We start from the raw sequence: 27,627 nt of genomic DNA, 5'->3' as shown, positions 1-27,627 counted from the left end.
AAGTCAAAATCTCTTACCAAAGTAAATATATTATTAACATGAGTATATATAGTCCGAAATGTAGTCTGACGCTGCAATATGCACAGCAAAACCAATATGCTCCTTAGTCTATGTGAACGACTAACGAGAAAACGAGTTCAGTCAGCGTTTCTTTTGTTTTTACACCAGATGACGTCATAAATGCTTTTGACCCCACGACAATTAATGCCAACAACAGCAAGAAATAAGTTAACATTTATTACTTGACAAAAAAATGTTTTTATTGTTTCGTTTTGTTGTTGTTTTTGCACTGATTAACGTAGTTGGATAACCGGATTGCAAGAGAGTCTTAAAGCGCTTCCGAAGAAGATGATAATAAAAAAAATGTAGACGACGCGACGCGATGCGACGCCTTCTACATAACAGAAAGTGTTAGCCAAGTGTTATATATATATATTTATATATACCATATATAATATTTAAAGTTGAACTCTGAAGCTCCCTCTAAAAGATTTACGACACACACAAACTTCAAACGTAATGAGCGCAGATCAAAAGGTTCACAAAGCAAAAAAAAATTACATCTCTGTAAATTTCACTAAAATAAAAATGTTAAAATATTTTTTTATTTTTTTTATTTTTAAGTATTTTTTTGTATGTGCCAAGGAAACATTTGTTTGTGCAAACAAAATTTTAAGTTCAGATTTGTTTAAAGCCATATTAATATGTAGGTTCGTGTATGTACGCGAGGGTGGCATGAGAAATTGGCGAACTGGTAAAGAACATATAAATAAAGTTAATTTTTAAATTTACATTTATTTTATTTATGTATCATGTAAATATATAAATAAAATTAATTTCTTAAATTGTTTTAATTTTATTTATATAATATACAAATATATAAATAAGATTAATTTTTTATTTTATTAATTTTATTCATATTATATTTTAATATATAAATAAAATTAATTTTTTAATTTTTATCAATTTTATATTAATTTTATTTTTTATTTTCTTTAGCTTTCTGTTTGCTTCGATTCTCTCTCCTCATTTATTTACTTTAAATTCACCAAGCTTTTCTTACAGCCCTCGCATACACATTTATATAAAGCTTCTAAGGATGCCTGCGCGCATGTCCCTTATGCAATTGCTTCTTGTGATGCGCCGACTTCTGGTGCGGATGCTGTGAGTGATTGTTCTTGCTGGCTTTCCCATTCTTGGGCAGCTTGTGGCGTCTGCCGTGACGATTAGCCTTGGAATGATGTGGAGCAATTGGCACATGCACGCGTCCATGATTCACATGCTCCTTTTCTTTGGACTCGAGGTGATGATGACGCTTGTGCGGCTCAGCTGGCGCCCCCGCATGATGCTTCTGGTGGTGCTCCGGCAGATGAGCAGCTTGTGATGCCACAACCAGACGCCTCTGTGTCTTTTGGTCGTCCTCTGCTGGGTGAATAGCCAGCGAAAGGGCCAACAACATTGTGGCAACAATAAAAATCTTAAGAGAAAACGAATAAGTAAAAATTTATTTTAAAAAATTATTCATAAAAAAATAATAAATGTTTTTTTAAAAAAATTACGGCGATTAAGGATATAACAAAAATAGTGAATATATTCTTTAAAAAATAGAAATGGTAGAAATTCATATTTAACAATTTAAACTATAGAAAACTAAAAATGAAATACATATTTATTAAAGTATATTCTAAAGACTTCAGCTATAGAAATAAATTATAGAATATGTATATTATTATATATGATATAAATATCAAACCAATTTTGACTTTACACAAATTTAAGCTCAAAACAAAAACATGAAAATAATTTTTTTAATTTATAATATAAATCTGATATTTATTATTTATATTTTAGTATAGCTAAATATATATGTATATTCGCACTTGATTTCTAGTTACTACTTTCATAATTTGAATATATATCTACAAAAATATATAGTAGAAATCAAGGACGAATCATTTGATGATAGCACCTGAAGGAAAATTTTTCAAATACCTGTGCAGATAATTTGCGCAATTTGTTTGATTTTTATAACTTATTGATTGATAGTATATCAACAAATAGTTGGACTTTGGCCATCTAAGATAGTTAGGCTGCTTAATATGATTTAATAGCAATTTAGGCTAAGCTGCAGTCCGTCTGCTGATTAAAGCAATTTTAGCCGTAAGGTAAATGTACAATATATATATATTTATATAATAAAATATATATTTCATATTATACATTGACCTCATTTTTGTAACTTTACAAAAAAACAATCACAACAATTTCGTCTATAAACTTTTAACATATTCCATCCGGTTCTGGATTCAGGCGGCTGCTATCTCAGCGGATAAGATAACAATATCGGCCCCTTCATTCACTCTCTCTCGCTCTCTCTTTCTCTATATAACTTACCGACTTCAGCATGATATCTCCAATATTATTTCAGCTCCACACAATTCACGTTCGATATGTGCACACGCAGACGTTCGAGTGTCGACTGCTTTCGGAAACTCTTCCGCTGCTGTTTATAACGTTATCTTTTATATGACCAGTGAAGCAACTCTCCAGCCCCTATATCAAGCATACACATATATATATATATATATATATATATGTACATGATGTACTTCTCAAAATGAGTTCGTTTGTATGTTATTTTATCGACTATAAAGAGCGAAAAGTAGCATATGCTACAGTTTATGAATTTGAAAGCAAGTAGATCGTGAGTTACAGATGGGTTGTAGCTATAAACTCGACTTCTAGGTAGTCCATTTCGACAGCATGTGACGCATGACTTATAGAGAAACTCTAAGTATAGTTATGATAATATTGATAACATGAAACTGATCTAGGAGTTCAGGTAAAACCTATAATATAAGCCAGCTGCTTCGCTTATCTTTCCCTATCTCCCTCTATATATATATACGTCAATAATCAGCATACTTATCTGTATATATATATATATATAAACCATAGACACTTTATTGGATCATTAATTTTTATTGCATATAATTGATAAATTATTTAAAAAAAAGTTGAACTTAATGAAATTAAAAAAAAAAACAAAAATTCGTATTTTCTTGCTGTTGTTTGTGTGTCTTTAATCTATTGTTTAGAAGGTTTTATTTAAAGTTTGAATATATATTTAGATATATTTGTATAGGTTATATGTTATATGTATTTGTTTGTTTTAATTATTATATAAATATATTTTGCTTTGCTTTCGAATGCTTCTTTTCTTTCATAATTATACAAAATAGTAAACAAATGTTGAATATATATATATAAAATATGCTTGCTTATACAGAATACATATATGTGGGAAGTTTACCAAAAAAGAATATATTATGTGTATATATTGAAAAAAAAAAGTGTGAATTGATTATTTTGAAAACAAGAATTGCGACAGAAAACATAAGAACATATAAGAAAACATTAAATAATATGTAATATAATAATTCACAAATAAACTTAAGATTAATATACATTTTTTTTTACGTTTTTTGATCATTTTAGTGTTTTTTTTTTACATTTTTTTAATATTTTTTGTGGTTTTGTTTGTGGTTACATATGTGGTTTGTAGAATAATTTACGACAAGTTGAAGCTTGCTCAATAACGTGGCTAACGAAATGTCGCTACAAAAAAAGGGAAAATGTTTAACGTTGACAAAGGCATTTAAAGAAATTTATCAAAACGATTTGAAAAAGTTTTCATTTGAACACTTTCGGGGTCAATAGGTTTGGGTGCGGGCGACTGAATCACGAATTATTGGGGCAAAACACACTCTCTAAGATATTTTTTTTGATAATTGTGTTGAAACTTTAGATGTGTGATTAAATTTGATTTTTGTTTTTGGTTATTTGTGTGGCTAGATTATATATTGAATGTATGTTGTAAATCGTTTTGGTTTCTTAAACTTTTTTGTCAACGTTTTGGTGTCCATTTCCCTACTCCTCGATGGTATAAAGGAAATAGTAGTTTTCATTATCGTTGACAGCTGCTGGTGGTGCCTTCGGTGATTTTCTCGACAGCGGTTCGAAGCCCATGAACAGGAATGCCTCGATTAATCGAGCACATTCCGGTTGATCCTTGCGCATAACCATAACAATGCCGTCGACCTCTAACTTATCCTCGGCAAACTCGAGCAGCGATGTGAACGTCTGCTTCGAGCCAGCTGGTGGTAAGTCAGTTGGAAAGGCGACATATAAGATGTTATTGGTCGGATTTAAGATCGACATCCAATTGGTGGATAGATCTTCGGTAACGTGCAATTTGATGGAGATTTGCACGGGTTGATCATGCTGCAAGATCTGACGCAACACCTCCTGACAGTCATCCTCTGAGCATAACGAATGAATGTCATGCGACTCCGAGTCAGAGCAATCCGACGACGAAGACGAAGGGGATGACGATGCCCGGGAGCTGGCATCAAATAAGCTGCCGCCAGCCGAGTCGACCGAAGACTTACGGCTGTAGCCTGTGGAAAAGAAATAATCAATTTAATTAATTTCATGGAAAAGAGATTTCAAATGTATTTACCCGTTAAGAGCGATGCCCTATCGTGATCTGTTCTGTGGTGGACAGGGACATCAGGACCACCACAGAGGCCCTACGCCGAGAGAGATGCGGTAGGATTCAGTCGACATGTTCGTGGCGCAAGACGAAGTCGAAATAGTACGGAGTTTGCCATCAGCACATCCAGCAACTCCGCTATCATTAAAATCTCTTCTAACAAAGGTACTACTAAACATTGGGTCGCTGTGAAAGGTACAAAAAGAAAAAAAAAAAAAAAAAACCACAAACATTCATATGTTAATATCAATACAAAGAATTCGATTGAATGGTCTTTCGATTTTGTAGTTTAATTCCAGATTTAATTTACCAAATCATTTTTAAATGGAAATTGGTGGCAAGGCACAAAAAACAGCTTTACGGCGCAATAGCCAATGAAAAACTAACATACGAAAGTCTAGAAACGTGAACGTTATCGGTAAAGCCGAATGAAATTAAACACATTTTTTATGACGCAGACTTGTTCAGACTGTTTATAAAGATAAGAACGGCCGTTATCTGCAATAAAATCTGTATAAGTGACGATAAAACGATATACTAGTCCGATAACAATAATTATCGCTCCATCACGCCGCTGTAATACAACCCTGCATACACGCAGACTTTTTCACCACAGCATGGCGGCTTTGGCAGCTGTAGCACACACACTCGCACATATTCACTCGTAAACGTTTGCGCAAAGAAAAAACACCGAAAATTTTAGGCATCGGAAAAATACGCGTTACATTACTAAATTATAAACAAATAAAATAAATACCGCTTGAAAAATGTCGATTGGTGTACCAATTAAAGTTCTACACGAGGCTGAGGGCCACATAATCACTTGCGAGACTATCACCGGTGAAGTCTACCGCGGCAAGCTCATCGAGGCGGAAGACAATATGAATTGCCAAATGACACAAATCACGGTTACCTATCGGGATGGACGCACTGCCAATCTGGAGAATGTGTACATACGCGGCTCGAAGATACGTTTTCTCATACTGCCCGACATGTTAAAGAATGCGCCGATGTTTAAAAAGCAGACCGGCAAAGGCCTTGGTGGGACGGCCGGTCGCGGCAAAGCAGCAATACTGCGAGCACAGGGTGAGTCAGGCATTTGTAATATACTTATTCACCGCATCATGTACTAACGTGCCGTTTTCCCGTCGTTTAACAGCGCGCGGACGAGGTAGAGGAACGGGTCCGCCTGGAGGAGGGCGAGGCGGTGGTGGCCCACCTGGTGCACCCGGTGGCGGCGGACGCGGAGCCTGGCAAGGCGGCCCAACAGGCGGACGTGGACGCGGTGGCTTGTAAGAGAAGGCAGCAAACAGGAGCACATTCTACTAATATAATTTAAGGGCATTTAATCTTAGCGGGCGGGGCGCGAAAAAACGGAGCATGTTGAAGATCTTATATTGTCACAGAGAATGAACAAGACGATAGAAATGAAACTTGAATTTCAAACTGTGAGACCCTTGTCGTTATTTGGGCTAGAGGAGAGGGAGAAGAGGAAACCAACACCAATTAAGAGGACAAACTGACAAGAACACATAGATAATATATATATAGATTATACATATATATCGTCGCTTTTCGAATATTATACAAAGAGAGCAATTCCATGACAGTATTAAAATATGTATATAACTTGACTGTCGACGGATAGCTCTCTTCATTTCGCTATTCGCTGAATTGTTTAGCGTTTGAGCTAAAAGTACGAAGGACATTGGCAGACAGAGAACAGTTTAGTAATTTGGTTATTCGGGTTAGTTTGGGCAACGTCGAATATCATACAAAGAGAGCAATTCCATGACAGTATTACAATCTTTACTGGACTGTCGACGGACAGCTCTCTTTATTCACTTATTCGCATTTTCGGTACGATTTCAATGGTTAATCAACATACAGACAGCACAAACAATAAAGTACCCTTTAGTTAATACACGTACAGAGTACAGAGTATATGCAGATGTAATATACTCAAACCATGTGCCGGGCCGGTACAGGCTGAAAATATATATACGAACATTTCTATACATATATTATTGATGCCAATTAAACAACAAACTGCGCACTTGGCAAAGCGCTGCGATTTGAGAGCTTTTTTTCTATAGTTCTGAGTAGAGAAAGCAGGGCAGGAGAGTGGCACAGGGTGCCATCCGGCATGTTAACTTAACGAGAACAATTGAACAGCGCCTCCTCGCATTGTCCCCTTTGCTTTTCACACAATGTGAAATCGATGGCACGTGCAAACATGCAAGTGCAATTTAATTGCTTTCAATTAAGCAGGAAATATGGTAAATACACAAACATATATAAAAACCACCTACCCGAATTGGTCCTCTGACATGGGAGAGTCAGGCTGTTGCACTTGCTGTTGCATGTTAACGAGTGCCATCACTAAGCTCTATTACAAGTGTATATACGTATTTGTAAGTGTAGATATGTATTTGTATCACAGTTACGTTCTTTCTGTCTCTTGTTCTGATTCCGTTATCACAGTTCTGTTTGTTTTTAAACAAGGTTCTAGAAGTTTACATCGAAAAGGCCTTTGAAAGGTATATGCCTCTCTTGCTCTCTCTCTCTGTGTTTGTTTTGTTTACAACAATAGAGATTTGTGCTTGTATTTGCTATTATTTAGCCGCCTGCTGTACCGCAACGTTTAACGTTTGCCTGCCAACTGAAGGCATCCCACTAGCTGCGGCATCATTTATTAAAAAAAATAAAGATTTAGTAGCTTCCCGACACAGATACACTCAAACAAATAACTGCATGTTAGGCGTGTGTCTGCGATTGCCTACAAATATACAGTGGTACAGTTTAGCTATTACAGAAAAAATTACCTTTGGGCCTGTTTTTAGAAATCTTGTTCTGAAGGTTAAACTTTGCAACTCCCCCTCGACTATTTCCCCTGTTGTGGAATCTTGAAAAAGATGGCAAAATAACCAAAACAAATGGCAGACAGTAGCAAAAAAAATACTAATTACATTTGCATTATTGCTGTTTCAGTTTTATGTCTATGCAAACACTCAAATACATAGTAATATATGAAAATTGTTGTAGCGGCTGTTTTCTTTTTTCTGTTCTTTAATTAGAATTTTGTTTGCCAGACAAATTAAATTAAGTGGGCCGATATGTAAATAAGAATATAAATAAATACATATGTAGATGGCTTTTTCTCGTGTTCAAAGCTCATGAATAACAAGTGCGATCAGCACGTGCGCTGCTTGAAAAAAATAGTAAACCAACAAATATTAAGTAGCTATAAATAGCGAAAAGCAAAGAAAACAAAAACGATAACGATAGCTGAACATCCAATCGATGTCTGGGTACGTGACGCGCTGTCTACAAAGGCCGCAAAAAACATATGCATATGTATATAAATATGTAAGCAAGTGTGCAAGCAAAAGCTTTTGCAAATTTATACGTAAATACATGTTTCAAATGCTTCAAAAATACGCTCGACTATTTCTATGGAAATCTAGCTAGTATAAATGTATATTTATGCAGGTATGTTGATTAGCTCACGTTTTACACGCATTGAAATCCGACCACATTTAACGTTAAACGCCATAATCACATAATCATTTAAAACAGGGTGTAATCACGTGACAGAGACTAAAATTATTTCAACACTTTTTACCTGTTTTAGAAACGGTAAAACCAAAAACAAAGCACCTAAAAATCTAGATAACTGTTGAGGGCAGATAATGGAATCTATTGTTGTATAAACGAAATACGTAAATGAATTGCTTAAGTAAACACGTCAAATGGATGCGAACTGCTGCATTAAGCCGTCTGTAAATATGAATAGACGTTAGATAGAAAATTCTGACTTAAAGCAAATATGTATCGTAATAAGAGATGCGAACACACACAGCTTGAGAGATTTAAAGCATTAACATACAATTTTTTTTTATATTTTCATTATTATTGTAGCAATAAGAAAAGCAGGCTGCGATAAGCGACTTGACAGCTTTATGATGTTTATCAAGCTGATAAGATAATGAACGCGTAAACGTGTAAAGTGCCAACAAATGCAGCCTCCTTCAATTTTGTGACCTTCTGAGTCAGCAGTTTCTGACGTGTTTTGTTTTAAATTTTTCCACTTTATTGTTCTATTGAAAGCTCTGCTCTTTGCTATATTAGTCGATTGACCCAATATTGAGCTCTTCTGGCAACGCTTGCCTTACGCATACAAGCAAGCTCATGAACACACGCTCACACACACACACACTTATGTACGACGCTCACTTGCCACACAGCTGAGTTGCATGGCGAGTGGAAATTTCCATTGTTTGTAAATACATGAATTGCCCGTTCACTTGAATATATATATATACATATATTTGTGTAGCTGTGTGTTTGAGAGCAGTTGGGTTGTTTGTGATGTAATTTATGCGCAGAGTGGACCAAATACTGTGACTTTTAGATACAACGTTGCACTTTATGGTTGAAGCTTCTAACCGGATGACAAACAGCAGCAGAAACAACAACAATAATGGGTAAATATAAATGACGCAGCTAACAAACAAACCGGTCTGCCTGTTCTTATTAGAATTTCTTAGCTCCTTGCAACTGGCGGAGAGCTCTATACAAAGTCATAAGGGTCGAATTTTTTTTTATTATTTTGTTTGTTTTGGCAGCGAGATAAGCACAGTGCAAATAAAGCTGATGAAGCCACTCGTAGGATATGGACATTAAGATAAGAAGCATATCACAATGTTTACCGCATTATAACTGCAATTACTAGCACAAAGTTCCGTTTGTTTGCATGCAGCCGTCTAGAAAGATCCAGACGACGCATAGAAAACACAGTTGCATTGCCTGACAAGTGTATGCAGTTGCTGTATAAATTACGGTACTTGTCCAAAAGTTAACGAGAATTGAGAACAACTAAAAGCGAATGACATTTAAAGCGATTACAATAAAAACACAGTTGATGCACACACACAAACAAATTTGTTATGTACATATGGTGTAAGTATAAATTAGGAAAAATATTAAAACGGTTAATATATTTGCTTTTGTGTGTGAGCGCAACAAGCGTTGCCAGACTTGTCTGATTGAACATGTCAACAAAACAATTCGATTTGCCTTCAGTTGTTAGTTTGCACCCAATTTTTAGCAATCAAGCCTTAATTGATGCGCGCATGAACAGCTAATAAATATTTATCAGTGTTCTTTCTCTCTATATTATTCGTCTCCATTTCAGTTGTGCCTTGGGGTGAGAGCCACATACATATGTATATGAGGCGTACAAGATGGCTGCTACGAAAAGAGAAAGAAAACAAAATAAAATACGCAAAAATAAAGTAAAAAATCACATTTCAAAATTATTTATATATTGAATTCACATATATATTTTTTGAAATCAATTATTTACTTTACCAGCCGTTTTCTTCACTTATCTCATGTCTTTGTTTGGTTATGTGGACTCTCATACGCACACACACACACATATACACATCCGCATAGAAGTACATCTCTTGGTACGTTTATATGCGCGTATGTGTGTTCGCAAACAGCTCGTACGTGCTAAAATATTAACAGTTACACCACCACCATCACCGATCCGAAATTTGTTAACTATATACACTAAAAAACTACAGCACTAAATAAGAAACTTTGTATGTATTTATTGGCAACCAACAAACTACATAATTTATATGCCACCAATTAGATTGGATCCGATTGGATACGGTATCCGTGCACTATTTTTCCATTTTCTTTTCTTTTTTTTTTGTTATCATTCACTACAAAATCGATTTTTTGCACTATTTTTCTCTGTATGGCATGAAACCATTACTTACAGTTTATTATTCATGTTTGATGGCATTTTTAAACTTAATGGTTGCAACTTAACGCACAAAGAAATAAAAATTTGTGTTTTATTAGACAAATCTGCTCTGGCTTAGAGAAGCGTTTGAAAAATCTGCACTTTCGATCTTATTAGTTCGACTGCTAAATTGTATATGAAAGGAACAAATTCCAAACCAATACATGAAACCTACCACTTAAACGATTGTTTTCAGGGACTGCAGTTTGGTATTGAATTTACGATCGATGATTTAGCTTTTCAATTACGATGAATATATCGAATGTCAATTAATCTTCACAGTTTAAAATACTGTGCGAGTAATTTGTATTTTAAATCAAAGTAGTTTAATATATAAAAACATCAGTACTTGAAGTCTTTCGATTGCTTAGTCAAATTTATGAACTTTTATCAGATTTGCATAGTAACTATTTATTTGCGCAGTGGGAACGCATTTGTTTCATATCGATAGCAATCTATTCTAATAGTCGATAACGATTGCGTATCTTAGTGCAGCATTGCCCGTCAATTTTGTGCGTTTCGATTTGGGGAAAAAGTAAATTTAATCTGTAAAATACGCCTAAATCCGCGTTCCTCTTAAATTAAAAATCATGAGCGCCTTTCCAGGAACGTTCGCGTTTGACGAATATGGTCGGCCTTTCATCATTTTGCGCGACCAGGAGCAGCAAAAGCGCATCACAGGCACAGATGCCATCAAGGTAAATAAAAAACATAATAATTATTAGGATATATCAAAGGATTTGGATTAATTATTATTGTCAACATGTAATTTGAGAGCAGATGAACATGTTTCGACAGAAATAAGCTGATAGTTTGTGCCTTGAATGACGCATCATATGCCGAATATTCCAGATGTTCTTTGCGACCGGCATTTGGCATATATAAAGCCAAAACTTGATGAATACCGTGCAATAATCTAAAAAGTTGTAATTTAATAAAGGTTCACAAGTAGTTAGTACTTTTCAGTACTGTCAAATGAGAAAATGCAAGTATTTAGCGAACATTTTGTGACGTCACTTATGCACTTTGAGGTTAAAAACGATGCACAGATGTTCGCTGTCCGCCGGTTGAGTCACGCGCGTTAATTACCATGTAATTTTAAACATGTTCTTTTTGCTTTGTAGACGCACATTATGGCAGCAAGGCAGATTGCCTCAACACTGAAGACATCCCTTGGTCCTAAAGGTCTGGACAAGATTATGGTCAGCTCCGATGGCGATGTCACTGTGACCAATGATGGTGCCACCATAATGAAGTTAATGGAGGTGGATCATGAGATTGCCAAATTGATGGTACAGCTGTCGCAATCGCAGGACGATGAAATCGGCGATGGCACAACCGGTGTAGTTGTCTTAGCTGGCGCTCTGCTGGAGCAGGCCGAGGGCTTGATTGATCGCGGCATTCATCCAATCCGTATTGCCGATGGCTTTGAGCTGGCTGCTCAGTGTGCCATAAAGCAGCTAGATGCAATTGCTCAACCCTTCCCAGTGGATCCCAAGAACAAGGAGCCGCTGATTCAGATCGCAATGACCACTCTGGGCAGTAAGATTGTCAATAAATGCCATCGCCAGATGGCTGAAATGGCTGTCGATGCTGTGCTCAATGTGGCCGATATTGAGAAGAAGGATGTGAACTTTGAGCTCATCAAAATTGAGACTAAGGTGGGTGGACGCATGGAGGATTCTATGCTGGTCAAGGGCGTCATTGTGGATAAGACTTTGAGCCATTCGCAAATGCCCAAGGAGCTTAAAAATGTCAAGCTGGCTATACTCACCTGTCCGTTCGAGCCCCCCAAGCCAAAGACCAAGCATAAGTTGGATGTGACCTCTGCCGAGGATTACAGAGCACTGCGTGAATACGAACAGGAGAAATTTAAGCTAATGGTCAAGCAGGTCAAGGATGCCGGTGCTACTTTGGCCATTTGCCAATGGGGCTTTGATGATGAGGCCAATCATTTGCTGCTCCAGCAGGAATTGCCCGCAGTACGTTGGGTGGGTGGTCCAGAGATTGAATTGATTGCCATTGCAACTGGCGGACGTATTGTGCCACGCTTCGAGGAACTGACACCTGAGAAACTGGGCTCCGCTGGGCTGGTGCGTGAGATGGGTAAGTTTTGAATTACAGCCTCTCAAACAATGCTCTAATCTTTATATTACTTGCAGCATTTGGCACCTCCAAGGACAAAATGTTGGTCATTGAGGAGTGCAAGAACTCTAAGGCTGTCACAATTTTCTTGCGCGGCGGCAATGCCATGATCATTGCTGAGGCCAAGCGTTCCATACACGATGCCATTTGTGTGGTTCGTTCGTTGGTCAAGGATTCGCGTATTGTGTATGGTGGCGGTGCTGCTGAGATTAGCTGCTCCCTGGCTGTGGCCAAGGAAGCCGATCAGTTGTCCACGTTGGAGCAATATGCATTCCGTGCCTTTTCCGTCGCTTTGGAAAGCATACCCCTAGCTCTGGCTGAAAATAGCGGTCTGCATCCAGTTGAAACACTGTCGGAACTGAAGGCCAGACAGGTGGCTGAGAAGATGCCCAGCTTGGGTGTCGATTGCATGTTGACTGGTGATTCAGATATGAAGAATCATAATGTAGTCGAATCGTTGCACTCGAAGAAGCAACAGATTCTGCTCTCCACACAGCTGGTCAAGATGATACTCAAGATCGATGATGTGCGCTCCAACAGCAGCGGCATGTAATGTGGAATCCTCTACACACGAACACACACATTTAGTTCTCACACACACCCACACTCGCGCACACACACCTCTTCGCTATGCTCTGCTTCATAATACATATATGATTTATATATATATAAATATTTGTATAACTCTGTATTAATTGTTTACTGTTTATTAATCGAACACAATTCTTTGGAAAAGAAACAAAAATTCAACAACTAAAAATACAATTCACTAAAAAACATTTAACTAAACTACTTTTAAACCTTCTTTCCATTTATGCTCGCCAGCTGCTGCCGATTTATCTTATCGAAGAAGAGCAAACCTGCTGAGCGTTCCACCGTCTCTGGTGACACTTGGAACACTTTTAGTGGTGTATCATTGCTGATCACCTGGTTGGGCATCACGTAGGCCTCCATGTGCAGCTTCTTGTCCGCTGCCTCAGCCACAATCACCTTGAAGAAGTGGGTGGGCACAGCAACAGTATTGGCACCGATTACCTCGTACTTTACATACGACTTTCCGTCGTTCTCCTTGTGTGGCAGATAGAGTGGTCCCGTGCAGACATAAACATTTGTATGTGTTTGCGTTAGCTTGCGCACATACATCTCGAGCGTATTCCAGGAATCACGATTGAAGCCTTGGCCCACCTGTGGAGCCATATTGGAGAGCAAGAAGGTATCATCGCAATGCTTCTGATGCAGTCGATGATTGCCTGCGGCGGCCATGTGACCACGATCGTAGCCGGAGCGACGGTAATCGGTGTTCTGTGCCCGAAAGAACGGATGAATGCTTTCGTCTTGCCTGAAATCACATTTTGCTCGATCAACTTGATCATTTTTGGCCACCGATTCGGCGGTCAGATGCTCGAAGACCCAGTGAGGCACACGATTGCGTCTGTCATAGGAGAGTACATAATCCGAATGGGAGCGTACATTATCCATGCCGGGAAATCCGTATTTCATAATTTCTGCTATGCGCGACGGCCTGGCGGTCAGATTTACTTCGTTGGCAGGTATCAGCGCAGCGGCGGAAACGGTTGAAAAAACTGGAAATCCGGGTAAACGTGCGAATTTCTGTTGACAAGATTCATTTTCGTCGCGCAGCCGACGTTCTGTGTAAGAACCCAAATAAAAGGCGCCTAAGGCTGTGGCGCTAATGGCAAGCAAGTTTTTCACTTTTATGGTTGTCATTTTTATATTTGGTTTAATTTATAATATTTACAAATAAAAGCCTTCTGCTTATTGCACAATTCTTACATTGCCAGCTGTTTCAAAAGGTAGTGTGACCGTATAGCGATAATAAAATCCCTCGATAGTCATAAGCAACAGGTATGAGCTATCGGTAAGTCTGAAATTTTTAAATACCAACAATAGGTGACCGCACTTTGATAATTGAAAATAAAATAGACCAACCCGGCATGAGTTATCGATAATTTGACTTAGTCAATTAGGCTATTTGAAATATTCCAATATGAAGAGACAGGTGACCGCACTTTGATAATTAAACATATCCCAAACAGACAACTGAATAAATAACCATTTCGATATCAATAAGCTTCAGTTATCGACTATTTGGCGCGTTCTTTCGCTAACGAAATGTCGAAATTAAGAAATAAACAATTAAATAAAAAGTGCAGTGTTACAACTGTTGTAAATGTAAAGATAAAAAACCGCACAGACACGCACCGCAGTTAACTAAGTTATTTATTATATAAACTTAAATGCATAAGTACAAAGATTTATCGTCGGCACGAAAGTTAAAGAAATTAATAAGTTAATTGGTTTTTATTATTATTTTTTGTGATTACGACGGCAATTTGCAATCAATCTCAATGAAAAATCACAGCGACACATTTGCAAACGTGTGTGTTGCGGCAGACAAACGGTGAGAACATCATTTTCGTCATTGTTAGAACTAAGAGAAGAGGGACGGGGTGGCGGGGGGCGGAGTAGGAGTCGTTTCTTATGGGAACTACTTAATTAGGCTTGTCGCGTGCTAAGCTTAACACGTCTCCTTGTTGCAATCAACAAAATTACTAAACTCCGTAGCATTTGGCGGCCCCTCGCTGTACAGATAAGTGACAGGCCATAAACGGGCCGCTGCGAAATCGCTGAGACTCTGCAGACCACCAGGCCGCGGCGGATGCTGTGTGTATTCACTGCTAGCCGATGTTGCCTGCAGCTGGTGTGGCTTTGGCTTTTGCTTGGACAAGCTGGAGTGTGTAGCGGGCTTGGTACTATTATTGGCACCGGGATAATAACGATCGCTGCACTTGCGCCACTGATCCGACTCATCGCCCACAAAGCACCTGGAAAGCAAAGGGTCAGCTTAACTGAGGCCACCATTTCTGTATGTTAGTTCAGTCCTTACCAGGCGTAGTCAAAGCCGCGACTATAGCCACATGGATGATCCGTCTTGCAGCAATAGTCCCAGGCGCCAATCTCTGTGCCGTCCGTTTCGCAGGAGTAGAAACCGGTTAATAGATTCTTCTCGCAGGGACTGCTCCTGCGGCAGGGCTTTCCAGTTACTGTATAATGACGCCAAGCGACATCGCCTTTCGATTTTCGATATCGTAAAGTTAGTTAAAGAAAATCTCTATTGATTTGCATAACATTCAGTTAGTAAGGGGATTGATACGTGGATTCGTCTGTGTTATAGGTTATATGTTAGGGTAATACTACTGTACATGCTAGTAGACATTATATATATACATAGACATACTTCCAATTACAAACTAATTATATATATATATATATATCTAAGACTAATATCTGGTTTGGGGTTATAGACAATTTTGAATTGGTTCAAACTCTGATTATTTACACAATGATGGACGTGCAACAGGTTAGAATTGTCAGTTTACCCGGTTCCCGGAATATATCCATGCGTCGATCATTATTGACACGTGAACCACCGATCGTGTTCACCTTGTCCCGGCAAGTCCAATCAAATGGATTCCAAGCAAAGAGCCAATAATCTCGCTCCTTGGTGTGCCTATAGTGCACATCGAGCTTGAGCTCCGTTTGATCTAGATCAGACATTTCGCAGTTAAACGAGCTGGACTGCGAGCTGTTCAAGAGCGATTTAGTTAGAGCTTAAAGAACTTAGATCCAATGATCTTACCCATAGCTAAAGGCATAGCACTTGAATTGCGTGGTCTCACGCAGGTGTATGCACTCCTTTTTGCAGGCCATTTCCGAGGGTGCCGTGATCACCTTCTTTATAGCTGGAGGTAGTAAACGCGCCGGCGAGCCATAGCCCAGGTAGCATACTAGAAAAGATACAGGCTCTAATTGGCTCTGAGAATTCTGCCTCTTGGCCCACTCACATTTCTTATGCTTCTCATCTACTATGGGCTGTATTTCACAGCCATGTCCATAGCTCGCACGCTCGAAGATGTCGAATGCAGCATCTAGTATTAGATGCCGTTCCTTGTCCATGTCCCGCACTGGCCAATCACTCAGCTGGCAATTGTCAATGACGCCCGCGTGTCGCTGCTGGCCATAGCGGAAGGCGAAGGCGCGACACGTAAATTTACTGGAGCGTATGCACTCCATCTCGCATTCGCCCACAGTGCGCACTGTCAGCGAGTCGCGAACAATTGATTTGAAGAAGCGTGTGGCATCGATTGCACGGAAGAAACATTCTGTGGAGGAAGCGAAGAAGCAGGCATTAGTCTAAGACCCTAAGAGAAAGGATTAGCCTAAGAGCTTCAACGGGTTGTCTGGCTGACTAAGGACATGACTAGGAGCTGCTTATAAGAAAAGCTTAAGCTATGATCCTTTAATTTTTCCGAAACCTAAGGTACTAGCCTTCTCCTGCTCCCACTTTTCCCTTTCAAAACTCACGTGCATTTCGTGGATCGGAGAGCGCTGTGCCAGGTCCATCGCTGCGTCGTGGCGGCTGTGGCGATGGCTGCCTGCACACATCCATATCATCGGCCATAGAGTATATATCGTAGTCCCTGTCCGGCTCTATATCCACATAGTAGTCGAGCATGTTGACGGGTCTGTCGCACAGCATACAATTGTCGCGACCCGCCTGATTGTAGCGATAGCTAAACGTGTGACAGATGAAGCTGGGACGCTGATCCGAGCACAAGCGCTCGCATTCTGTGAGCGTGGGCACATTGAAGGCATGCTTCACGGCTGTCTTGTGCAAGCGGAAGCCCTCGCTGGTCTTAGCAGAGCATTCTGAAGGAATCAATCGATTAAAGTTGCATCACTCTCCTATCCTATCCATGGCACTTACCATCCGGTCCAGGTCGCCTCGTCCATTGCTTTCTGTAATCGTTGCGTAATCTGGGATAATCGTGATCGTAGCTGGAGCCGGGATAACGTAGCACTGCATTCGATTCCCGAGGAGGCTCGCGATGCGTTGAGCCCAATTCAAAGTAGTTGAAATCGTGTTGATCCTTGCGACGCTGTGACTCGTAATAGGAGCTTTGCTTGCTTCCATAGCCACCGCCATAGCTCTCCTCGGCCCCAATCAAATAGGGCACAAATTTACTGGGCTTTTTGTAGGACGACCCCGAGGGACCATCGCGATCTAGGTAGTTGTGAGCGGGTCCCGTGGCCGGTGGACCCGGCCGACTTGGCTCGTGTGGGCGATAGGGTGAATAATCCTGGCTGGGGCGATACGATGGGCGGTATTTGTCTATGCGATCCGTTTCGGGACGTGGCGGTCGATAAGCCGAGCTGTCGTAGCCCGAGCTGCTGGGCAGCGTTTCCCAGCGATCGGGTCTATAGCGTGGAGGCGGCTCCGGTCGACCATAATCATGACGATCTATGTAATCGGGACGCGAATGATCACCATAGCTGCTGGGCGGCGTGTGACCGAAGTAGCCAGAGCCCGAAGTGGAGCCTGAGCCATGCGAGGAGAACTCATATGAAGACGACGAGGAGCTGGAGGAATGTGAGCTGTGATAGTCCGTGGGGAATGGAGGTCGATGCTCGTAGGAGCCGCTAGATGGAGCCGAAGGACCGCGATAATGATCCACAGCAGTGCTATGTGAAGGAGGAGGACGATAATGATCGCGGTCCCTATCTCTATCGCCATAGCTGCCGCCGCCGCTGCTGCTGGGCTTGAAGTAAATGGGATTGCTGCTAATGGGTCCCTTGGAGCAGTCCTGGCAGACATTACGTCGACAGCTGCTGGGCGCATTACGATCCCGTTCATAATAATCATAGTCCGGATGTCGCAGCAGATTCGAATCCCTTCGATTGGCGCTCGAATACAAATCCATTTGAGACAACGGTATCTCAATCAGCTCACAGTCGCCTTGCCCATGCCCCGACGGATCCAGACGATAGTTGAAGCCCTCGCACATGAAACGCTTCTCGTGCCCGCACTCGCGCATGCAGTCCTCGACACGTTCACAGGATATGGAACGGCGTATCCAGTGCGGTGCTATGCGCTTGCCAGCCAGCACACGCCGGAAGCAGGCTGTAAAGATGAGAAGAAACACAAGAAAAAGAGATGCAGAAAAAAAAGAAGACAACAACAACAACAACAACACGAAGTGAAGCAATCAGAGATCTGAAGTCAGTGAGGCGCGTCCAAGATCGGTTGCCTCTGCATGTTGCTACATGTTCTGCTTGTTACATCCGCTCTTTTTGCTGTTGCTGTAAATTATGTTCGAGTCATGTTGCTGTGAAGCGATTCCCTTTGCCCCACACTCTACGCCCCACCAAGGCCTTTGTGCCTAGATTATCGCGCTGCCAACTTCTTATTTGGCAAATTATGCAAATTATGTTAAATATGCTTCGCAGTTTTTCTTATTTTGGCCATTGACCGAGTTGTGGTTGTTGTACGCAACCTACCTTTAGCATCCTCCACAATTATAATTGTGCTGCTTATGTCGCTAACCCCGATGCCGCTGCCACTGCCACTGCTGCTGCTGCCACTGTGCCTGGTAGGACTCACGAACTTGGCTCGGCTGCCGCAGCTGGCATAGAGCAGCAGCAGCAGCCATAAAAGCATTAGCGAACGCATTGAAACGCGCTCACCGAACCACTAAATCCACACAAATGTTTTTTTATATAATCGCCGCTCGGTTTGGAATTCTATTTAACTCTATTTTTTTATGCTGATCACTGATTACGTAAGTCGCGTTTTATTTCGGTTTTTTTTTAAATTTGAATATCAAGCGTAGCTTAGACACTCTGCCTCTCTCTCTCTATCTCTCTCACACACTCTCTCTCCCTCTCTCTCTTACACTCTCCTCTGCACATGCAGGATTCTAATTAGATTTATTTGACTTTGACTTTTAGTCAAATCAGCTTTCGCCCTCTCTCTCTCTCTCTTTCTCTTTCACACTCTCCCCCTCACTCACTCTCTTTTTCCCTCTCTCTCTTTCACTCTCACAGGATCTAGTTGTAAACGCGTCGACGCGCCGCTCTGGCGTTTCTAATCCCAACTGAGCCGCTGCTTTGGTCAAGCTTGCGGTTTTATACGCGATATTAGAAAAAATAACGCGCGCTCGAGCGTTTTTCCACCAAAAAAGCTTTTAATTTTTTCCCAGAGCTTTATTTTTTTTTTCTGCTCTCGATGCTGTTCTCTTCTTGATTGTTTAGCCGACGGGGCGTCGTCTTTAGAGCCTTGAAATAGACGCTTTTAATGAGTACTATATACGCTTCTTTTTTTTTTTTTTTGTTTGTTTTTGGCTAGCAGATGGCTTATCTCTAGTTTTCAGATGAAAATACGAGGGCAGCTGTTAATAGTTCGAGAGCTGCGTAGTGGCAGCAGCTGCACCTACAGCAGCAGCAGCAGCCAAGCGTTAATTGACGTCAGTCAAGGATGCCAAAATCTGTATTAATTTCATTGAGCGCTGTTGGCGGGCAAATGCAGTGGAGAATACGCAGAAATTAAATCAGTAATCTACTTGATTCGAGTAGATAGCGATATGAGGGCAATTGTGTGTGTGTGGGGGTCGCCTCAATGAACAGTTGAAAATTTGATATATATATATATATCATTTTCTGTAGGTTCGAAGAAACATTTCATAATTTCTGCGTAAAGAAATATTTAAAATTTTGTGATAAGATAATTTTCAGTATATAGAAAATATTAGAAAATGTTTAATCAAGATCATGAAAATTTGAGCTAAAAGCTTATAGAAAATAGTTAAATATTTTCCATATACACATCATGTGATATATATAAAATTTTCTTTCTGCTGAATTAATCATATGAGATCAGATATTCTATATGTTGAATGATTCATATGCGTCTGACTCATAGCAACATAGCTAATAAGCGAATAAGAAGATTCACATAAAAAATGTTTCACTTTTAAATTTTAAATTTCAGCACTTTAAAAGCAATTTCAAAATGATTTTTTTCCTTGATTTATTACGCATACTTTTCATTAGCTTTATAGTTAGGCATTGTTTGCTGTCTCTTTTTCAGTTCTATTATAAATATTTTGAATTAGATTCCAGTCATTATATATATTAATATCTCATTTTAAAGCTATTTAACAGCTTTCCACTTCAGTGATTATTCTTGAGCTGATCGCCAAGCTCAAATACAAATAGAGTTTGTTGCCTAAGTCTTTCGTTTTTGTGGCAACAGCTGCTTCCCTTTCAGTAATTTATTTGCACGTTAAAATTTGTTTATTAAAGTCTGATTACAGACAAATACGTGAAATATACTAATTTAAAGCATTTTTTAAGCAAGTTCGTTGTCTAAGTCTTTTGTTTTTTTTTCTTTGATAAAATATAGAATAACCAATATTCCCATTAGACATTCTTTTCTCAACCAGGGAATAGTTCACATTCAATAAGAAATCTAATCAAGCTCCTTGTCTATGCTTTTTGTTTTGTCTGCCTCTGTTTTTTTTGTGTTGACTTTTTGAATAATTTATATAATTTTTACTAACACTCCCATCCAATAGCACTCACCTTAAATATATAACTTCTATCAACTGAATTTAATAAAATATATTCTTCCAAAAAATTATATCAAGTTTGTTGCCTGAGTCTTTTGTTATGTGGTGCTTGATACTTAAAAGATCAGCCTCTATGGTCTACTTACTAGCTAAATTTAGATAAATAAACTTTATTTTATAATTATATGCAATTATTTTTTCTAGTTCTTCCACTTCAAGTTCGTTGCCTGAGTCTTTTGATTTTCTACTCCTGATTTTAATTTTAGAATTACTTTCTATGACTAGATGGATACATTTTTGAAATTCCATTTCATACTTTTCCACCTTACTTAAACTCAAGTTCGTTGCCTGAGTCTTTTGTTTATCTTTTTCTGATTTCAACTTCGTAAGTTCTTCCTCTCACTAGCCTCTCAAAGACATCTGCTGGATAACTTTTATCAAACTTCATTTCATATTTTTCACCTTATAAGCTCCAAGCTCAAGTTTGTTGCCTAAGTCTTTTACAACACGTTTGCCCAGTTTAACACTGAATAAGCCCATAGCGCACTTGTAGCATGCATAACTCATATACCACCTATCATGTACTCTGTCCAAGTCTTAGCTATAACATCAATCATAACAGAGCTCGAGCCCTGCCATACCAACCCTCCCCTTACCTCTCACCCGCTCTCGGAGTGCACAAAAAGCCAAACAATCTGAGCGCATTTCCGTTTCTTAATCAATGTCAAAGCTGTCATTTCAATGGGTTAGCTTTTGTTTCTTTTTCCCTTCTTTTTTTTTTTTGAGTGCATTCTAACAGCAACAAAATTTGCATACAATGCAGCCTTTCGGGGCGCTTGTTCAAGTGCACTTGCTCTTGCACAATGTCCAAAAGGCAAAGTACGGCAACCAAAAAGAATCAGAGACTCAAGCTTCCGCTTCCAAAAAAAAAAAGAAGTAGAAGAAGACAAACAGGTATTACTCGCATTCTTATCTTCAGCCAGCGGCTTGGCCATCTGTCCCACGCCCAATAAATTCAACTAACAAACGCGCACGCAGAGCTGACGATTTAATTACATTGTCGCATGGATCGTAACTAGCATTTGAACTTGGGCTTATGTCACCCCCATTTTATTTTGGGGTTTCATAAAGTTCATGTGCTCGTCACACTCGAGAACCTCGAAAGGAAGTCGAGTCTAAAATCTAAAATATAAATGACTCTTTGATGAGTGGGCAAAGCAATTTTTTGGTGCTTGTTTTTTGGAATTGTCATAAATCTTGTGCACTTGACAACTTAACTAAAATTTAAATAAACACATATTCTTGGCTAGCGCTGACATCATGTGGGTGTACTAAAAAAAAGGCGGTACTCCATTGGCTCTAAGAGCTTTAGAAATCATAGGAATACATTAAGCCTTAGGAGGGTTTTTGGCCATTTTGAATGCTGCTCCAAATTGGGTATTTCCCAAAATGAAACATCAGAAAGAATACAGCGTATGTTAAAGAGCTGATCCCCAGGTTCAAGTCCAACACAAAAATAAATAAAAATATTATAAAATAAAATTTTCAAAAAACTCTACTCAGATCCCAAACTCAAACAGAAGATGATAAAAAAGATAGAAAAAAAAATTAATTATTAAATAATTATAAATATTTTTTAATCGACTATAATTCATAAGGCAAGCGTCTAATTGCATTTTAGAGCATAATTAGAATTCACATTTTAATTGAAAATTATATATAATTTTCAGTAAAATGTTTAATTAGCTTTAGCTACTAAGTCGAGCGTCTAAATTATATATATTTTATGCTCGGTTCCAGCTTGACAGATTGATGCTCAAAGCAGGCTGCTGGCTTGAGACTTGAAGGAAATTTGTTTGGGCATCGTATTGCGGCTTTAGCATAGCTTAGCCTAGAGTTTGCCATGTCATTATCTTACATCTTTCTGCAACAGATAGACTAGCCTTACTCGTGTAACTAAGCCATGCTTTTCTAAGCTTTAGAAAAGTGAAATTTCACCTAACAGAAATACAGTTTCGCCAACATATGCGAGGGGACTCAGTTAAAGAATCTCCCTTAACTTTTCTATACGAGTGCATATAACTGAATATTATGACTAAATGAATCATCATGGCATGAATAGTATTCAGACAGCTTCTATTGAACTGGCTAACCCATTTGGCTGCGCTTTGTTTTATGTCAAACCACTTAAGCTACAATAGCTTATAATATTTTCTGTTATTGTATATTTTTTTATATTTTTCAAAGCCCTCCCCTCTATAGCGGACATTCTCATCGATAACCCACATTGCTGAAAATTTTTCATCAGCTTTTGCACTCGACATTTTCGCATTCAGCATACGAGCTAAGCTCATTTGTTTTGTTGTCCATGGCGAGCGAGCTTTCGATTATTTGCTTTTAGTATGGAGCACATGCAACAACAACAACAACATTGTGACCCACTGTCCACCCACATCGACGATAGATTGGCGCTTTATGCTTAGTCTAATGGGTTTTTAGTTTTGTTACGCAAATAAAAGCCGAACCCAAATGTGGGTCAACTGTCGACGCTGCCTCCTCCGCCTCCATCTCCTCCTCCGCCTCCCTCGCCCTTCTGCCTCTCGCAATGTGTTTTAATTGTGCGCAATGTTAATTCTACTTAGTTTTTAGTTGTTACAAGCTAAACTAAACTAAAAAAGAGATAATAAAAAGTTAAATAAACCGAATCGCATCCAAAACCTCCTCTTTCCCACTGTCTGTTAGCTGGGCGCGAATCCAAATTAGTTGGGACTTTGTTAAGATGATTGCATATAAGATTTCTGCACTTACCATTCATTTCATCCATAGGATAACGATCTCGATCTCTGTCACCGGGCATTGGCATGGTTGGCTCTGGCAAAGAGGTAAAGAGAAGTTTAGTTAAGGTCGGAATTCCGAGGGATCGATATGATAATTTAGGTTTAATGATTAAGGAAATACAAGCTTAGACAGAGTCTAACTTTTTAGGGTTAGCACATCAGTCTGGCTTTGCTTGGAATTTCTAGAGATCAATATCACAATTTGAGGTCTTTGACTAAGTCAATACAATTTTAGCTTGGGGTTAGAAGAGAAGTCTACTCAGAATTCCGAGGGGTCTTTCTTGTTTAAGGCCTTACTTTTATTGTTATGCATATAGTCCCCGGGATTGAAATAGGTCGCTATGGTCTTATCATCATCGTAGTAACCATCTGGACGCATAGCGCTGCCATTGCGACGCACATAATCATCTCTCGGCGGTTGAGCTGGGGGCCTATCGTAAACAGGCGGGCGAGCTGAAGAGCCAGGTCCAGGGCTAGGGCCTGGTCCAGTCACAGGTCCCATTCCATAGCCGCCATCGTGTGTTACATGCGGTGGTGGATCGGGTCGATTAGTGTAGTCCGGACGTGGTTCTCGATGTCCATCATAACTAGTTGTGGGTCTTGGTTCACGATTCCCGTCATAGCTACCGGTGGGTCTTGTATCACGATCATAGCTGGCCGTGGGCCGTGACCCGTAAGCTGGTGGTGTGGAGCTGTCATAAGGGCGCGGGGGTGGGGGCGGTGGACGCGTATAGTCTGGTCTGTCGTTGGCATAGTCCGGTCTAGGCGCATAGCTGGGTCGCTCACCGGAAGCAGGTCGCAGAGTCGTGGGCGCATAACGTTCCGGTGTGCCATAGCTATAGCCATTGCCATAGCCCAGTCCAAAAATGGGACGTGGTGGCCCGTGGGGCGTAGGCCGTATGCCATCGTCATCCTGTGGCCCATACGACGGTCTGTAACGCTCATCCACCTCGGGCACATTGGCGGCATAGCCACCCGGTATGTAGACCTCCTCATTGGGCGCCGGATAGTTGTGCTCGTAGAGCGTGGGATATTTGTACAGCGGATAGATTTCATGCGAGAAATATAGACGATCGCCGACGCCAGGCGGTGGTCCTGAGGGCGGCACTGGCGGTGGCTGTGGCGGCATATCCGGATGATTGGTATGAGGTGTGGGATTCACGACCAGCACTGGCGTATTGCCCACATCGATCGGACGATTGGGCAAATTCACGGGCGTTACGCCCGTACTGATCGGACTCGATGCGCCGTCGAGCTGATTGTCGCTCAAATCGAAGCAATTCGTTTTGCGCGCATACAGATCAAAGTCGGGATCGAAAATGACGCCACCTGGTCGCCCGCTCCCGCCGCCATACTGCTCCGACGACAATTGACATGTGCCGTTTCCGCGTCGATGAACACTGCACGAAGTTGGGCAAATAAGTTAAATTGTTATTCATTCGCAAACATTGAGCAATCGGGCAATTGCCATCGCAGCTCACCCGAACGAGATCGCCTGACACTTCTCGCCCGCCTGCAAGCACTTCTCCTTGCACATCTTCAGCGAGTTGGTGTCTTCGGTGCGGAAGGTCTTCTCAAATGGCAGCATTGCCTCCAAAGCGATGCGCTCAAAGCAATCTGAAAACGAAAAATCGACTCCATCAATTCTCAAGTCTCTGGCAAATTGGCCAATTGCAATTGACCATAAAAAAAAAGAAAGGAAAACCAAATATAAATAAAGTTCAGCTTATGCAATGCAGCGCCACGCCCACACGCCCTATTCCTATGATGTCACCTGGTTGACTTTTTGTTTATTGCTTTCAAGGCCATTTCATTGTGGTTTTGCTCCACTGTACGGTAGGTTAGTTTTATTGTCTCCGCACACTTCGACGCTTTTGTTCTTTATTCAAATTGTTTAGAATTTTATTTGGCTTGCGTGCCGCGTGGACGCAGTTGACTGCCATTAGCCCCATAGATGGCACCACAGTTGACCCCCATAGCTGGCTCCACTCTCTCGCCACAAACGGCTCCCCATGAATAATTCAAAAAGGTCAGCCAAGAGACAATTTGAAAGAACTATTTGTTTTGCCTGCCGCTCTGCCAGTGCAGCTTGTGTCTATGATTAATGATGGATTAGACCATTTGGCTTATGAGCTGAACTCGTTTTGGAATTATGGAATGTGGGTGGCAGGTGGCTTGTGCCTATGCATATTGACTGGCCATATAAATTGAGTTTTTGGTAATGCCAGTTAATTTGTTAAGTGATTATTCTTGTTGTTAATAGTTGTTAGTATTTCTAATATTATTTTTTTTATTATTATGAAAGCATAGTAATGTCAGCTTGTAACTTGCAGTAGCGTTCCTTGCCACTGGTCATTCATATTGACACACAGCCTCCATTGGCCACACTGGCCAATCTTTTGAGATCTTAGAGCTAGAACTCTGAATAGAACTTGTCATATCTTCGCCTGACCATGAACTACGAAAGCAGGGTTGGCAGATGTAGCCTACTAGCAGCTTCGTCGTTCAACGATGACTGCTAGAGCAAGGCTGCAAAGGTCCTTGGGCCGTTGAAGCCTTAGCAGAGCTTCAAGTATTATTGAAGGTTTATACAGACTTTTGTTAAATTAAGTTTTTAATCTGCGCCAGATTCTGGTTGGCTCTTGTTAGGACCAGCTCATAGCAGATCCTAGCCTGCTATGCTTAGAAAGCCAAAAGGTTGAGTGGTCTAAAGGAAGAAGTTGATTTGTGTTTAGTAAGGAAAAAATGTTTTAACTGCTAAAATATTTTATTACTAAGTATAAAGAATGAAGAAGCAAATATTTATTATAATAAAAAAAAACCATATATATATATATATATGTAAACATATATGTATATATTTATGTTTATATTTTTATATATATATTTATATTTATAAATAGAAATATATCTATTTCTATAGAGCACGAGCACTACATAGACTACGCCAATCTATGCGAACTGTTGTATGAATGAGAAAACCAGTTAGCCTATATCTGAAATCTAACTATATAAAAGTATTTTTTATAGACGTTAATAGCTGCATAAAAAGCACAGCGAATACGTAATTAAAATGGCGTGTTAATAGTTTTGTCTACTTTGTATTTCCCTTAACAACTGCGCCCCGGCACTTACCATTTCGCGCTGAGACCAGCTGATTGTCCACGGTGAGCGCAGCTGCAGAATCGGCGAGCAAATGCAGCATCCAGAGCAGTAGCAGACGTCGCCTGAGCGCAGTTTCCATGGGCAGCATCTGACTTTTCACCTGTTAGCGGTAAAGATAATTTCCCTTTTTTTTGCACAAGTTTTTCCCACTGTTTGCTGTTGTTGTTGTTGTTGGCTTTTGCTATTTTATCACTTGGTCACTTCCTTTGGCATTCTCGTGGAGAGTTTTGGGTTAAGTGGACTGTTTGGATCGACGGGAGCTTGGGAACTGAAAGACAGCGTCAAGCGCTTGCGTCGTAGAAACCTTCTGTTTCTGCTCTTTCTTCACTTCTTTTCTTTTTTCGCTTCGTATCTTTCTCTCCTTTCTTTTTGGCTCACGTTCGCGTGCCAGTGGGCTTCATTTCTTTAGAGCAGTTTTTTTTTGTGGCTTTCGCGTTACGTTTCGCTACTTTTCACATTCTTTTCACCGTTAATTATATTGCCAAAATATGCAGATCGTTAAAGATGTGAGCTGAGCTGAGATGAGAGATGTGGGAGATCTCATTTATTTATGCGTTCACTCAAAAGAAATTCTGTTAGCTTTTTATGTGTGTGTGTGAGGGAGAGTGTGAGGGAGCGAGCGAGAGTGTCATTAACCCAACTTTAGCTGTCTTCCTTGATGACGTCACAAGTTCT

At 40.1% G+C, this 27,627-nt stretch overlaps 6 protein-coding genes across 6 annotated transcripts; 2 read left to right on the top strand and 4 right to left on the bottom strand.

The window, feature by feature from the left end:
- Positions 1-999: 999 nt before the first annotated feature.
- Positions 1,000-2,487, bottom strand: LOC111602318 (histidine-rich glycoprotein-like). The gene is made up of 2 exons (XM_023319320.2): positions 2,395-2,487; positions 1,000-1,477 (listed from the first exon to the last, which is right to left on the bottom strand). Exons 1-2 carry the CDS (start codon positions 2,404-2,406, stop codon positions 1,094-1,096), a joined length of 396 nt encoding a protein of 131 aa, XP_023175088.2. The 5' UTR covers positions 2,407-2,487; the 3' UTR covers positions 1,000-1,093.
- Positions 2,488-3,842: 1,355 nt separating this feature from the next.
- LOC111602202 (ornithine decarboxylase antizyme) lies at positions 3,843-7,231 on the bottom strand. The gene is given in 4 exon segments (XM_023319172.2): positions 3,843-4,460; positions 4,523-4,574; positions 4,576-4,741; positions 6,868-7,231. Coding segments are annotated over 4 exon segments (816 nt in total). The 5' UTR covers positions 6,936-7,231; the 3' UTR covers positions 3,843-3,930.
- Positions 5,034-6,325, top strand: LOC111602203 (small nuclear ribonucleoprotein Sm D3). The gene is made up of 2 exons (XM_023319173.2): positions 5,034-5,641; positions 5,715-6,325. Exons 1-2 carry the CDS (start codon positions 5,323-5,325, stop codon positions 5,849-5,851), a joined length of 456 nt encoding a protein of 151 aa, XP_023174941.1. The 5' UTR covers positions 5,034-5,322; the 3' UTR covers positions 5,852-6,325.
- Positions 7,232-10,822: 3,591 nt separating the features above from the next.
- On the top strand, positions 10,823-13,288 carry LOC111602320 (T-complex protein 1 subunit epsilon). Its single transcript, XM_023319321.2, has 3 exons — positions 10,823-11,074; positions 11,501-12,482; positions 12,539-13,288. Exons 1-3 carry the CDS (start codon positions 10,967-10,969, stop codon positions 13,072-13,074), a joined length of 1,626 nt encoding a protein of 541 aa, XP_023175089.2. The 5' UTR covers positions 10,823-10,966; the 3' UTR covers positions 13,075-13,288.
- Positions 13,203-14,331, bottom strand: LOC111602321 (endonuclease G, mitochondrial). Its single transcript, XM_023319322.2, has one exon. It carries the CDS (start codon positions 14,247-14,249, stop codon positions 13,317-13,319), a length of 933 nt encoding a protein of 310 aa, XP_023175090.2. The 5' UTR covers positions 14,250-14,331; the 3' UTR covers positions 13,203-13,316.
- Positions 14,332-14,969: 638 nt separating this feature from the next.
- Positions 14,970-27,087, bottom strand: LOC111602334. The gene is made up of 11 exons (XM_023319339.2): positions 26,923-27,087; positions 25,269-25,404; positions 24,085-25,187; positions 23,759-23,821; positions 17,311-18,504; positions 16,908-17,252; positions 16,388-16,705; positions 16,183-16,330; positions 15,923-16,128; positions 15,430-15,613; positions 14,970-15,367 (listed from the first exon to the last, which is right to left on the bottom strand). Exons 1-11 carry the CDS (start codon positions 27,038-27,040, stop codon positions 15,061-15,063), a joined length of 4,122 nt encoding a protein of 1,373 aa, XP_023175107.2. The 5' UTR covers positions 27,041-27,087; the 3' UTR covers positions 14,970-15,060.
- Between the last annotated feature and the right edge of the window lie 540 nt (positions 27,088-27,627).

This window comes from Drosophila hydei, unplaced genomic scaffold (assembly GCF_003285905.1).
Source record: "Drosophila hydei strain 15085-1641.00,03,60 unplaced genomic scaffold, DhydRS2 tig00008122-arrow-pilon, whole genome shotgun sequence".
NCBI classification, from domain to species: Eukaryota; Metazoa; Arthropoda; class Insecta; order Diptera; family Drosophilidae; genus Drosophila; species Drosophila hydei.
This window is presented reverse-complemented; position numbering and strand designations above follow the sequence as displayed.